We start from the raw sequence: 13,795 nt of genomic DNA, 5'->3' as shown, positions 1-13,795 counted from the left end.
GGAATATCCGACGGAGGTGCTGCTTCCAGGCAGCTTCGCGACGGGCGCCACGTGCCACTGCTTGGAAGCTTCCTGGACGACCGCCGCGATGGTGTCCACGGAGACGATCATGAGGTCGCGCAAGGATCGTGGGTGGAAAGAGGAAAAGAAAACGTAATGTCAAGCACGAGATTGACATGACATGGTGTCATGCGCGCCACCCTCGGAGGATTTTGGGTCGGCTCTCAAGCGCTGCTGCGAATCCAAGGACTTGGCGCTTGGCCGCCGGCTCCACTCTCGGATCGATCGAGCTGGGCTTGCCACCAGCGACACATTTCTCGCCAATCTCCTCATCCAGATGTATGGCAAGTGCGGGAGGAGCGAAGACGCGCGCCGTGTCTTCCACCAGATCCACAGGCCCAATGTTTTTTCCTGGAACTTTATCATAGCAGCATATGCCCAGAATGGGCATCTGGAGCAGGCGAAGCTACACTTTGATCGGATGCCCTGTCGGAATTTTGTTTCGTGGTGCGCGTTGATCTCGGGCTACGCTTGCAATGGCGAAGTCGAAGGGGCGAAAGCGCTACTGGATCGAATGCCCTCCTGGAACCCAATCGCTTGGACTGCCGTGATGCGCGCGCGCGCCCAGTCCGGGGATTTGCGTGGCGCTCGGCTGATGTTTGACGAGATGCCCGAGAGGGATTTGATCTCGCGCAACTGCATGATATCTGCTTATGCCGAGGGTGGCGATTTCGATCAAGCGAAGCTACTGTTTGATGATATGCCCGAGTGGGACGTTGTGTCTTTCACTGCGATGATCAGAGCATACACACAAGGCCACTTAGTAGATCAAGCAAAAGCGTTTTTTGATACCCTACCCCAGAAAAACACCGTGTCTTGGAATTCCCTTCTCCATGCTTATGCCCAAGCGGGGCATCTAGCAGAGGCGTGGCAAGTGTTCGAATCCATTCCAGAGAAAAACCTCACGTCATGGACCACGATGATCGCAGCGTGTTGCACCAACGGCCAGATTGACGCGGCGGCGGATCTCTACCGTCGGATGCCCGCGCGGGACGTGGTGTCGTCGGCGACAGTGATCGCGGCGGCAGGGGACCACGCGACCGCGACGCGGATATTCCGCGCGATGCCCCTCGTGGACGAGGTAGCATGCACGGCCATGATCGCGGCGATGTCGCAGGGTGGCGACCTCGAGGGCGCCAAGGCCCTGTTCGACAAAATGCCGGAGCGCCACCTGGTGACGTGGAATGCCATGCTGGCAGCTTTCGCGGACAGCGGCCACGTGGAGGGCGCCAAGTCGCTGTTTGACAGTATGCCGCGCCGGGACATGGTGACGTGGGCGACGATGCTGTCGGCCTTCGCGCAGCAGCACGGGCGATTCTTCGACAGCGCCAAGCGGTGCTTCGATTTGATGCCCGAGTGGAACACCGTGGCGTGGAACTCGATGATCCAGGCGCTGGCGGCGCGGCTCGACACCGCAGCAGCGCGGGCGATCTTCGATGGGGCGGTGCCGGAGCACGACGTGGTGATGATCAACGCAATGATCGCCGCCCACGGCGAGAATGGGGAGCTGGGCGACGCGCGCGAGCTCTTCGATTCCATGCCGGAGCGCACGATCATCTCCTGGAACTCGATCGTCCAGGCGTGCGTGATCGACGGCGATGTTCACGGCGCGGTGGAGCTGGTCGAGCGGATGCCCAGGCGAGACGTGCTGACGTGGACGGCCCTGATAAACCTCCACTCTCGGGCCTCGAACCTGGAGCTGGCCAAGAGCATCTTCGACCAGATGCCGGAGCACGACGTCGTGGCCTGTACGGCTCTGCTCATGGGGTTTGCACGGAATGGCGACCTGGAGGGGACGAAGAGGGTGTACGACACGATGCTGTGCAAGAACTCCGTGACAACGCTGGCGATGGTGGTGGCGTACGGGCAGTTCTTGGAGCTGGGCGCCGCGAAGCACCTGTTCGATCGAATGCCCAAGGACAATTGCGTGCCATGGAGCGCGATGGTCACCACGTATGCGCGGAATGGATACGTGAGCGAGGCCAAGGCGGTGTTTGACACCATGCCCGATCGCGATCCGGTCTCGTGGTCGGGGATGATCACCGCCGCGGCGCAGTTTGGATCCAGCGGCGAGGCGCTGGGATTGCTGCGATTGATGGGCATGGAAGCGGCCTTGCCAAACGAGGTGCTCTTCCTGAGCCTCCTCTTCGTTTGCAGCCACTTGGGGCGCGTCAAGGAGGCGCGGGAGTTCTTCCGGGTGATGAGTGAGCACGGATTGGCGGCGTGGCGCGAGCATTTCTCGTGCTTGATCGCTGTTCTAGGCCGCGCCGGGGAATTGGCCGCCGCCGAGGAGCTGATTGAAAGAATGCCCTTTGTGCCCAACCAAGCCTCGTGGAGCGCACTGCTCAATGCGTGCCGGATCCACAGGGATGTGGAGCGCGGGGCGCGAGCGACGCAGCGAGCCCTAGAACAGGATCCCGCCAGCGCGGGAACTTACGTCCTGCTCGCAAACACGTTTTTGCCGCGCTAGAGCCCTAGATTTCGAAAGAGCCCTACATTTTCGAATATGCCGGCGCCATGGCATCCGAATATCCGCCTTGACCTCTCGATTTATTTTTGCCCTAGGGAGGAAGCGCGCAGCAATGGCGGAGGCGACTGCAACGCTAGGGTTCTTCGCCGGCGGCGCGATTCCAGCGGCGGCAGAGGGAGCGGAGGCCTCTCCCAACAACAGCAGCGATTACGACAGCGATGTGAGCGAGGGTACGCTGGCATTGGCGCTGCGGCGCCGCGAGGCGAGCGACGAGGACGATGAGGAGGACGAGGAAGAAGCTGGGGCTGGGGATGGGGCTTGGCTGGATGAGGAGGAGGCCGAAGAGTTCATTGACGAGTCGTTCGATGGGCGCCAGCAGCTGGGTAAGGATGGGAATGACTTGGCCCGCAAGGATTCTGGCGAAGGAGGCGCGGCGGGCGATGAGAAGAAGGAGGCTGAGCCATTTATGGTTCCCACGAATGGCGCATTCTACATGCATGACGATCGATTCCGGGACAGTGGTGGAGCGAGACCCAGGTCTGTGATGGTTTCTCCTTTTTTATCGAGCTTGTCTCTAGAAATCTTTTTATTTAGGCGTGGAATGGGGGGAAGGAGGCTCTGGGAGGCGAAAGATGAGAAGCCTTGGGTCCATGACATGTTCGAGGAGCTTACACTGGGAGCACAAGAGGTTGGTTTTCTAGTTTCTTCTCCTTCCGGAATGAGCTCTGGTTTATGTCAGAACTTACGGCGAAGAGGAAGAGGCCAAGGCCGCGGAAGAGGAAGAGGCCGAGGCCGTGGAAGAGGCCGGCTTGCCAATCCCACCGAGGAGAACGGCCCTGTGCTTACGCAGCGCGTCTCTGTGAAAGGCCGAGGAGCAAAGAAGGACCACGAAGACGCGGCTCCTCTTGCTAACAAGTAGTGGTGGCACTCTCTTCCTCTGGTGTTTTGGTTTTCCTGCTTGCCTGACGCATTCATATCGAGTGTAAGCCTGGTGTGGGATTTTTCTTTTTGCTCTAGCTAAGCAATGAACTCTAAAGGACAACTTCTTTGGAGCTACTGAATATCGGCACTGTTCTGTGTTGTAGGGAGCTGGGCAGTCAGTATGTCGCTAAGAAGCAAGTTGGCGCTTCCAGCCTGAGCTCGTCCTCGCCGCCATTCTTCCCAACCGGGGCGTCAGGGGTGCAAGACGCGGGGCATCAGGAAAGCAGCAAGAGAGTTATCGGAAACGGCCTAAGGAAGCTGACCGCGAGCTCGTCCGTCTTTGTACCGAAGCTCCCCCACGGGAAAACCGACACGGCCGAAGCCTCAAGCTCCTTATTCTCGGCGCAAGCACCCACGTCTTCGAGGCACGCCTCCAAAGCCGCGGACTCGCATTTTTATAAAGGCCGGTCAGTAACAGGATCAGCAGCTGGGAAAGGCAAGGCAGTGGCTCAGTCTCAGGCTTCTACGAGTAGGATAATCCAGCAGCCAGCCCAGGCGCAACACTCTCAGGAGTTTCACTCTTCGACGTCTAGTCTGCGGGGAAATCCTCTCGTCAGTGCGAACGACTCTGGAGCGGCTGTTGGTGGCGGTGGAAGAGGTGGCAGGACTGCTTCGTCTGGAAAGAGTTCCCTCGTGTATGGCGGCGCTCCTGCTCGAGACAACACCTTTTCTCCGCCCCAAGTTTTGAGCCCACGTAAGTTCTATGCGATTTTTTTTGTTGAAGAGACTACTTATCTCCCGGTGTCTTGGCTGATCAGTTCTTCAGTATGGTAACCAGTCTCAAGGAGGGGTGATGGTTCCAAGCATGATGCCACTCTCGGGGCAACCTCTTTATGGATATGGGAATTCCGAGATAGCTTGGTATGCTCTTTTTGTTGTTAGTGTACTCTCAGCTTACATTTTTTTCTCTCTTTGCGATACAGGGTGCCAGTTCTGGCTGGAGGAGGGAATGGGTTAGGCACCGGTTTCATGTCACCTTACATTGCTGTGGACAGCACGTCACCAGGAATGTATTTTGCGCAGCCATCTTCTCAGCCAGTGTTCCAGCCGTCTAGGTAGGATCTTACTCGTTAGGACACGGTGATCTGACGCCAGTGCTTCTTGAGTAGGGAGCATGGATCGAATAACATGTGGAGGCCGCCTTCTGAAGCTTCAGGTAAGCATTCAAGTGCCCGGAGTTGAGAGAGTCTCAGCTTTTATACTCGCTGCGCAGGCTTGCCATCTGAAGAAAGGCAAAATAAACCTCGCAGGTATGCTTTTTGTGCTTGTTGTTCTACGTTTTGTTCAATCGTTTCTGCAGCTCACTGGCGAAAGCGCAGAGCGCATATTGAGGGAAAAGCTTCTCTACTTGTGAAGGCAAAGGATTGATCACGCGCTGGCGGTATCGTCGCGTGTGGTTCCTTGCCTTGTTCATTGCGGTATTATACTTACTGGTAAGCTCCTCTTTCTTTTCTTTCAGGTCTAAGTTTCGTGCTCAGGTAAATACAGTCGATTGCATTCAGTCAAGTTTACGAACTTAATTGGACCCGGAGTTGGAATTTGGGGAAGAACAAACGATTTCTGTAAGAGCAATGAATGAGTGGAGAATTTCACGATATGATTGATATATACATTATATTATATTTGTTCTTTGATTATATGTGGAGTGAAGTAAAAGTCGTTCTTGTGTATCGGTTAGTTTTCCTGTGTTTGTGGTGTTTCACTAGATGTAGGGTTCGTGGCTGGGCGCGCTAGGGCAAGAGGAGGAGAGGAGGTTCCCTGGCGCATGGGGCAGATAATCCAGGAGTACCTGTCGGGCAATCGAATCTACTGTTGCAGCAATTGCCACGCCCACGCCGCCGATCACGAGGAAGTCGTGTCCAAGCAATTCCATGGCCGATACGGTCGCGCCTATCTCTTTAACAAAGTGTAAGTGGGCGATTCTAGTGCATTTTGTTTTGGGTTGGGTTGCATTGCATTGGATTGGAATTGGAAGACTGGATTGATGGATTTTTTCTTTGTTTGTGCCCTTTCTTCTTTGCCCTTTCAGTACTGTTGGATTGACTGAGTGGTAACAGGGTGAATGTGTTTCTTGGGCCCAAGGAGGAGCGCAATCTCATTACGGGCTTACACACGGTGAACGATATCTATTGTATTTGCTGCCAGCAAGTTCTTGGCTGGAAATATGTGAGTCTTTTATCTTTTTTCCTTCTGCTTTTTTTACAAAGCTTGGCGTTTTTTCTCTTTTTTTTGTGGTTTTTTCTTCTTCTTTTTTTTTTTTTTCTCACATGGACTTCCAGGATACAGCCTACGAGGAGAGGGAGAAGTACAAAGAAGGCAAATTTATCATCGAAAAGAAGAAGATGACCAAAGAGAATTGGTAGAGCGATGGCACTTCTCTTTTGTACAGACCGGAGGTAAAGAAAAAGATCCCGAAAAGAAATCACGGCGTCAAGGAAAGTTTGTCGTCAATAAAGGCCTAAAGTTTTGGTTCGTATGAGTTTTTTTTATGGTTGCATCCAAGAAGTCAAGGAAACCTCATGAGCAATCGCGTCAGCTTTGCATAAGACTTGGAAAAGAGTGGTACAAAATGATGACTACTCACAATCTCAAAACAAACACATTTACAAGCTCCACCAACTTGCTAGGGCAAACTTCGTTCCAAGCAGGCTGCTAAATGTATTGCCTAATATCTCCAATTATGGCAATGACATATTAATATGCTGTGTCATGTGACCCAGAACTTTCACACACACACACACGGCGAGCGAGCGAGAAGAGAGAGCTCACTCTTGGGAGCTTGGTTGATAGCAGGGAAATGCGGACGGGATTCTGATCTACTATTGCCGCGAGCCCTTTGTGGATGTGATCCGAGGACATTTCAACGAGGTGGTGGACACAGGTTTGCTGGCGGAAAGATGCCCCAGGCGACCATCGACATGATCATTGCTGAGTACGCCGTTTCTAGAATTTTGTAATATCGTCTTTTTCAGATTGTTTGACAACAACAGGGGGGAAAACATCAGGCAAATCCAGTTCATGGCTTTGGGACTTCCTGAAATGTTTGTGAACGGATAAGGAATGGAGGGAGTACGAGAAGAACAAGTTCATCAAGGGGTGTGTTGGGGTAGCGTCTTCGCCAAAAGCTTACAACCAGGGGTTTACAATGGCACCCTACATAGCTGATCAAACTCTGGGCGACGACGCCTCAGATGACGAAGAATCATCCGGGTCTCAAGCCGTGTTGCTCTGTACAATTGCACAACGAATGGGATCATTCAAGCTGCAGCCTATGCAAGAGCGGGAGTGATTCGCAACGTTCAGAATGGCCATGGACTGCCGGTCTACTTATTGTGTCCGGGTGCGACAAAGTGGTACTATCCAAACTGAATGCCAGTCTCCGGTATCTACGAAAGAACTGCAGTGACAAGAAGTGCAATTTCCCAACACAGAAATATGCGGTTGGCAGACTATGAGATCACCCCGCCCTTTCAGCTTCCACGTTGTTTGGAGGCTGCCCTCATACATGTTGAGATTAATCATTGGGGACACCGTGTTGGAATGGACACCTGAGGAAGTGATGGTTGCGAAGCTGATTCAACAGGAATGATCAGTGATGTATCAAAGAAAGGTGGTGCTCAAACTGAGACTTTGAGGAAGCTCTGGTCTATAGGGGCCCCGGTACAACAAAGCGTTGAATGAGCGTGAGCAGCCTTGGTCGACACACTTGAGCAGGCCGAGCTACTGTCTTCCTTGCTACCTCCAGAAGAAGCCCAGTCACTCTTGCAACATTAACTTGTGCTTTGATGTTGTCAATTTTGCCGTTAAGAGTGAAGTTGGTTCTGTGGAGGTTAAGATGGACGTCGATTCTGTGGAGTTTAAGATGGGTTCTACTAACGTAAAAGAATCCCTTCTAATACCAGTTGTTAGAACTTAATGAAGAATTATCACACTGATGTACAACAGATCACCACTCAACCACCCTTAAGCCCCTCTATGTCACTGCTCACAGTTCCACTGTATCCCCAAAAGCCCTTGATTAGTTGTGATTAATCTCTGTAAAATAAGTCATGGATTAACTTTAATCTTAAGATTCCCTTAGTCTCTAATATTAGCATAGTGGGATTTTAGATTAGCTTCAATCTGAACTACTTGTTTTTATATATAATCTAAGGTTTTTACGTTAAGCTAAAGTTGTTATATTTGGTATCTAGTTGCAAAAAGTTAGTTGTTTGTGGTTGTCATCTTGAAAATAGGATTAAAGAGTGTTATGATCTGGCACTAAAACATAAAGATCTAGTCTCTTTAGATTATATTATGTCTTCTCTTGAGGTTCTTTAGTGCCCAACCATAATTATTAGATTAGTTTCAATCTGAACCACTTATTCCTATATATAATCTAAGGTTTTAAGGTTAATTAATATGCATTCCCATTAGTGGAGAAGAGGGGCATCTTTGATTGTCTATAATGAGTGCTTCGATTTGGGATCTTGGTTTAAATTTAACGTTTGCATTGTCTAAATCTCACTGTCTTTATAGCTTTTTTTCTTGCTTTTTTTTAGCTTTTTGTTCATCTTTATATGGAACTTCCTCCTTCTTTAACTTTAGAGTAATAGTTGGTGTAATTGCTCTAGTTGTAGTTGAACAATTAAACTCAATTGATAGTAGCATTTATGGCATATGGTATAATTCTTTGTGCACTTATTACCAATCCTCATATCTAGTCGAAATGATATACATCATTCTTAGGATTCTTATAGAAAAACTCTAGCCGAATATGTGGATTGGTAGTAAGAGTACATACTATAAATATTGCTATCAACTGAGTTTGATTATTTAATTACAACCACATAACATCGAACTATTGCACTAATTATTACTCTATAGTTAAAGGAGGAAGCTGCCATGAAGATGAACAAACAAGTAAAAAAATACAAATAAGAAGAAATTGAAAAAGCTATAAAGAAAGTGAGATTTAAATAATATAAAAATTAAATCTAAAATAAATCCCAAATCCAAGCACTCCTCAAAGAAAATTAAAGATGCTCTCTACCTCCACTAATGTGAGTGTATGGAATATAAAATTGAAATACAAAAATATGCATATTAATTAGCCCAAAAACACTAATTTATATATAGAAGTGAGTGGTCTAAATTAAAATCAATCTAACAGTTATTAAAATCCCACTATGCTAATATTAGTATACAATATCATAGCCACACACATACAAACAAACAAAAAAACAAACAAATAAATAAATAAATAAATATATATATATATATATATATATATATATATATATATATATATATATATATATATATATATATATATATATAAAAGCAATATACTATTATAAGATATAGATTGTCCATTTAGACTAAATATAATTCATCTATTTTTATACATAGCAAGGGTCTAAACCCTAATTAAAATACCTATTCCCATATCCCAAACACTTATACTAATGGACTTAAATGGTATTACAATTTGTTTATGGAGGGTAAAGATTTTTGGCAACATTTACTAGTGTGGGATTATGTTTTTGTATTTGTTCTATCATTCCTTTTTGCTTCTCTAGATTTGATATAGCTTTTTGCTAGATCTAAAATATAACTATTAGATTTATTATTTAATTTTAATTTCTTTTATAATTTCTTCTTTTGCCATGCTATTATCAAATAAAGAGTATATCACTTGGGTTTTTGACACAATCTGCCTTTATCCTTCACTAAAACTGAGGCAAAGGCTCCAATACCAAATTGTAAGCTATAAATTTTTTATTTCCAATTTGCTAGCTTACCTTGTTTATTTGACCATCATGGCTTTAGCTTTAGTTAAGTTCCCTCACTAAAGTTCCCACCTATTATACTAGCCCCTACTTGGTCCTACTTACTTTTAACTATTCACTGCATAAGTAATAAAGCGTTACCTATCCATCCACAGATTTCCTAAATTTCTCCCAATCCCCCTCCCTAGGTTAGATTAAACTTAAAAATTTGGCTACACTCCTTGCAAGCATAAGCAGCCAAACACACCAAACCTTTAGGTTTCTAATATCACTTGGTACAACAAGACTTAATCATAGAACCTTTTAAATCTTAAATTTTGGGTTCAACACTTGCTTCGGGGAGTCGTTGGTTGACCTTGCTAACCTATGCTACTTAGCTTACCTTTAGCGTGCTAATTAGTTTACCTTCTACCAAAGTTGCTCATGTAATGAGTAACTTTGAGTTAGGGACTAGATCACATACCTCAGTTTGAATTCACCCGACTTAATAACCATATTGATTCTGGCCTTCTTCAGGTAGGGATATTCTCTTGAAAAATGTCTTGCTTCAATGCAGTTGAAGTATATGTTGTTTCCCACGCTACTAACTAACTTGACTTTCTTATCTGTGGGTTTGTCCCTTTTCGCTTGACTCCTTTATGTATTTGCTCACTAGCCACTGGGTTTGCCTTTCTAAAAGCTTAAGGACTCATTCTTAAAGAAACTCTTCTTGAATTTCCCTTTACTATATGTCTTCCTTGGTTTGACTCCTTTGCTGAATGTGGACCTCAACCCTGTTGTGTTCCCCTTTCACAGGTTATCATTGAAATGCACCTTAATAGCTATATCTAATGCTTCCTTGTAATTGTAAGGAACCAACTCCCCGAGGTGTTGTAGGCTAAAGGATCCCTGAAAGCATGACCAAAATGACAAATAGTTCATCGGATGGGACCGAGTCTGAGATCGAGTCCAAGACCGACTCTGAGACCGATTTTGAGATAGAGTCCGGGATCGAGTCTGAGGCTGACTCAGAGACCAAGTTCGAGATCGAGTTCGAGACAGAGTCCGAGATCCGAGACCGGGTCCGAGACCAAGTCCGAGGTCGAGTCTGAAGTCGAGTCTGAGACCGGGTCCAAGATCGAGTCCGAAACCAAGTCTGAAGTCGAGTTCGAGACCGAGTCCGAAGTCGGGTCCGAGATCGAGTCCGAGATTGAGTCCAAGATCGAGTCCGAAACTGAGTCTGAAGTCGAGTTCGAGACCGAGTCCGAAGTCGGGTCCGAGATCGAGTCCGAGATAGTGAGGTTCAGGAACCAATCTTGAAAGAACTCTTTAGTGGTGCTTCCAAACTGACTTGAGGTTGAGACTGGGGCCAAGGGGCCTTGGGTGGGAGTGAGCATGGACTTGGGTGGTGCCGGAGAGGCCACCCAAAGAAGTGCTCAAGAGCAACTCCCACTCCTGAAAGAGAAACCAATTGCAGTGCTCTCGGTTCATGTGGAGTGGTGCCCCATTTGAGTACCTTGTGGCTCATTGGTCCTTACCCTTCTTAGGGGCTCGGGCCTTCCCTTCAGGATGGACGTGGGGGGGTAGAGGTACCTATACCGGGCTGTTAAGCCATGGTGTTTTGCCCTGGCGTCCCGAAGCATGTGTTGCACCCAAGACTTGGGATTTAGAGGGTCCTATGATCAAGTCTTGTGGTACCAAGAGATGTTAGGAACCTGGAGGCTTGGTATGCTTGGTTGTTTGTGCTTGCGGGAAGTGTAACCAAACCTTAAGTTTAGTCTAACCTGGGGAGGGGGATTGGGAGAGATTTGGGAATCCGTGGATAGATGGCTAACGCTCTGTTGCTCATGTAGTGAGTAGCTGAAACCAAGTAGGACCAAGTAGGAGCTTGTACCATAGGCGGGAACCTTGGCGAGGGAACTTAGCTAAAGCCAAGGCAGTGTTAGTCAGATAAACGAGGTAAGCTGGCAAGTTGGAAAGGAAAAAATTTGTGGCTTACAATTTAGTATTGGAGCCTTTTCCTCAGTTCTAGCGAAGGATAGAGGCAGATTGCTGGGAGATGGCAAAGGCAGGGCATAAATGAACCAAGGCAAAGATGGAATCCCCGCCAGAGCTGGAGCCTCCGGTGAAACAAGAGGCTATGGATGAGGACTCCTTGCATGAGAAGGACTCTAGTGAAGAAACTTCTAAACAGGAGTCCGGTGGCGAGGTTTAGTTGTACAAAGCTCGATTGGACGTTCTAGAAGGACAATTGGCACAAATTAATGCCCTGCTGGAGACTCTGGTACACAAGCTAAAGCGTGACGAGAAGCAGAAGAAAAAGCAAAAGATTACGGATGCTGGCAGCACAGAAGGTGCGGACCCTTCAGTAGGGACTGAGGTAGAACCAAACAAGATTGAATAGACCGAAGTGGAATCAGTCCCTTAAGTAGTTCCAAAGTACAAACCAAAGCCCCCACCGGTCTTCAAGGGAGTGAATAATTATAAGGTGGAGGATTGGTTTTATGATATGGAGGACTACTTCCGAGCGTTGCAGTTACCGAGCTCAGAGAAGGTCCCATATGCAAAACTATACTTGGCAGATAATGCCAAGTCTTGGTGGTAAACGATGAAGGCCAACAAAGGACCGGTGTCCACTTAGGAAATGATGAAGGCAAGGATCCGTGCGACATACGTTCCTCCGAATGCTACTCTACACCTAAGAGATGAGCTGAGTAGGCTAAAGCAGACTGAAACCATTCAAAAGTATGTGAATGGGTTTATGGCAAAGAGGATACTGGTCACAAATATGGGTGATATGGATGCATTTCATGCCTTCATATTAGGTTTGCAAACCTGGGCTCGTGGCAAGGTGATGCATTAGAACTTGCCCAACTACAAGGAAGCGTTGGATGCGGCTATCAAGGTGCATTTCAATGATAACCTGCCAAAGGGGAACATGATAGTCGGGGTCCACGTTTAGCAAAGGGGCCAAACCAAGGGGAATATATAGCAAAGGGAAATTCAAGAAGAGTTTCTCTAAGAATGAGTCCTCGGGGTTCTGGAAAGGTAGATCCGGTGGCTAGCAAGTGAGTACGTGGGGGAGTCAAGCAAAACAAAACAAACCCACGGATAAAAAGGGCAAGTCGACTAGTAACGTGGGAAACAACATATGCTACAACTGCGGTGAAGCGGGACACTTCTTGAGAGACCCTACCTGAAGAAGGCCAAAGCCAATATGGCAATTAAGTCGGGTGAAATCCAAAATGAGGTACGTGATCCAGTCCATAACTCAAAGTTACTTATTACACGAGCAACTTTGGTAGAGAGTCATTCGCAACATCTACTAGCTCTCCAAGGGAAGCTTAGAGGTAGTTTTGTTAAGATATTTATTGACATGGGTGCTTTGGATAATTTTGTGGCTGTAAACATAGTCCGGCAAGTCAGACTAACGGTGTAGCGGCTGGGCGAACCAAGGATTATAGAGTTTGTTCAAGGTAGCCAAAGCACTGATGAAGTACTTCGACAAGTGAGAGTTGACATAGGGACATGGAAAGTAGACATGGATTTTACCGTGTTGGGCATGGCGGGATTTGACATAATCTTTGGGATGGATTGGTTCAATCAGTTTGTGGTAGCCTTGCATGGACAAGGTAAGAACCTTGTGGTACTAGCGAATGCCCAAGGAAGAAGATCCAAGGTGAGGGCCCAGGATGTAAAGGTAGGGCAATGCAAGGCCAAAGATTCCTGCCTAAACCTGGTGTCCACGAGAGGACAACTCACTAAAGGAACCAAGGTAGCATTTTTGTGCTTACTCTCGGTGAAGAGTGACAAAAAGATGGGAATGGAAGAAGTACCGTTAATGATCTAGTGGGTGTTGGACCAATTCTAGGATACCATGCCAGAGGAGCTACCAGCAGGGTTGCCCCCCGCACGAATGATAGACCATAAAATTGAGCTGGTCGAGGGTGTTGAGGTGGTGGTTCGTCCCCCTATCGTTTGAATGAAAAGGAACTCAAGGAGCTCAAGCGCCAACTAGAAGAGTTGGTGGACAAAGGGTATGTTAGGTTGAGCAAGTCGCCATATGGGGCGCCGATGTTATTTGTAAAAAAGAAAGATGGATCTATACACATATGCATAGACTACCGGTTGCTCAACAAGTATACAAAGAAGAATAAGTACCCTTTGCCAAGGATTGAGGACCTGTTCGATAGGTTGGGAAATGCAAAATACTTCTTGAGGATTGACCTAAGGTTAGGATACTATAAAATCAGGGTAGTAGAGGAAGATGTCAAGAAGACAACCTGTCGAACAAGGTATGGGAGCTTTGAGTTTTTGGTGATGCCCTTTGGGCTATACAATGTGCCGGCAACATTTTTGGCATTGATGAACCACATCTTTGTACCTTATCTGGATTACTTTGTGGATATTAACAACATTTTGATCTATAGCAAAATGGTAGAGGAGCATACCAAACCCTTGACAAAGGTGTTTGGAAAACTAAGGTAATCCTAGCCTGTATGCTAAAGAAGAGCAAATGTTGACTTTGCCCCAA

General features: G+C 47.5%; 2 protein-coding genes and 1 long non-coding RNA gene across 4 annotated transcripts; all 3 read left to right on the top strand.

Annotated features, from left to right (window-relative positions):
• The first annotated feature begins 181 nt into the window (after positions 1-181).
• LOC112345924 (pentatricopeptide repeat-containing protein At2g35030, mitochondrial-like) lies at positions 182-2,530 on the top strand. Its single transcript, XM_024673646.1, has 2 exons — positions 182-1,522; positions 1,640-2,530. The coding sequence occupies exons 1-2, from the start codon at positions 182-184 to the stop codon at positions 2,528-2,530; spliced, it is 2,232 nt and encodes a 743-aa protein (XP_024529414.1).
• A 36-nt stretch (positions 2,531-2,566) lies between these two features.
• Positions 2,567-5,181, top strand: LOC112346034 (protein MLN51 homolog). Of its 2 annotated transcripts, none has more exons than XM_024673997.1 (10): positions 2,567-3,067; positions 3,125-3,218; positions 3,270-3,445; positions 3,616-4,205; positions 4,270-4,372; positions 4,435-4,566; positions 4,621-4,667; positions 4,725-4,761; positions 4,812-4,944; positions 5,000-5,181. In XM_024673997.1, the coding sequence occupies exons 1-9, from the start codon at positions 2,643-2,645 to the stop codon at positions 4,840-4,842; spliced, it is 1,635 nt and encodes a 544-aa protein (XP_024529765.1). In that variant the 5' UTR covers positions 2,567-2,642; the 3' UTR covers positions 4,843-4,944; positions 5,000-5,181. The 2 variants fall into 2 exon arrangements, with proteins under 2 accessions (XP_024529765.1, XP_024529764.1); XM_024673996.1 differs by having other exon boundaries at positions 4,990-5,181.
• A 121-nt stretch (positions 5,182-5,302) lies between these two features.
• On the top strand, positions 5,303-5,985 carry LOC9659179. Its single transcript, XR_002992260.1, has 2 exons — positions 5,303-5,419; positions 5,791-5,985. It is a non-coding gene; the product is annotated as an uncharacterized LOC9659179 (long non-coding RNA).
• The last annotated feature ends 7,810 nt before the right edge of the window (positions 5,986-13,795 follow it).

The sequence above is a fragment of the Selaginella moellendorffii genome, unplaced genomic scaffold (assembly GCF_000143415.4).
Source record: "Selaginella moellendorffii unplaced genomic scaffold, v1.0 SELMOscaffold_11, whole genome shotgun sequence".
Lineage (NCBI taxonomy): Eukaryota > Viridiplantae > Streptophyta > Lycopodiopsida > Selaginellales > Selaginellaceae > Selaginella > Selaginella moellendorffii.
This window is presented reverse-complemented; position numbering and strand designations above follow the sequence as displayed.

Excerpts from the sequence above, each read along its gene's own strand:
- LOC112345924 (XM_024673646.1), top strand. The coding sequence starts at position 182 with ATGGTGTCATGCGCGCCACCCTCGGAGGATTTTGGGTCGGCTCTCAAG. Across the intron at positions 1,523-1,639 it reads CGGTGCCGGAGCACGACGTG|GCGTGCGTGATCGACGGCGA; the intron begins GTGATGATCAAC and ends TCGATCGTCCAG.
- LOC112346034 (XM_024673997.1), top strand. The coding sequence starts at position 2,643 with ATGGCGGAGGCGACTGCAACGCTAGGGTTCTTCGCCGGCGGCGCGATT. Across the intron at positions 3,068-3,124 it reads AGTGGTGGAGCGAGACCCAG|GCGTGGAATGGGGGGAAGGA; the intron begins GTCTGTGATGGT and ends CTTTTTATTTAG. Across the intron at positions 4,567-4,620 it reads CCAGTGTTCCAGCCGTCTAG|GGAGCATGGATCGAATAACA; the intron begins GTAGGATCTTAC and ends CTTCTTGAGTAG.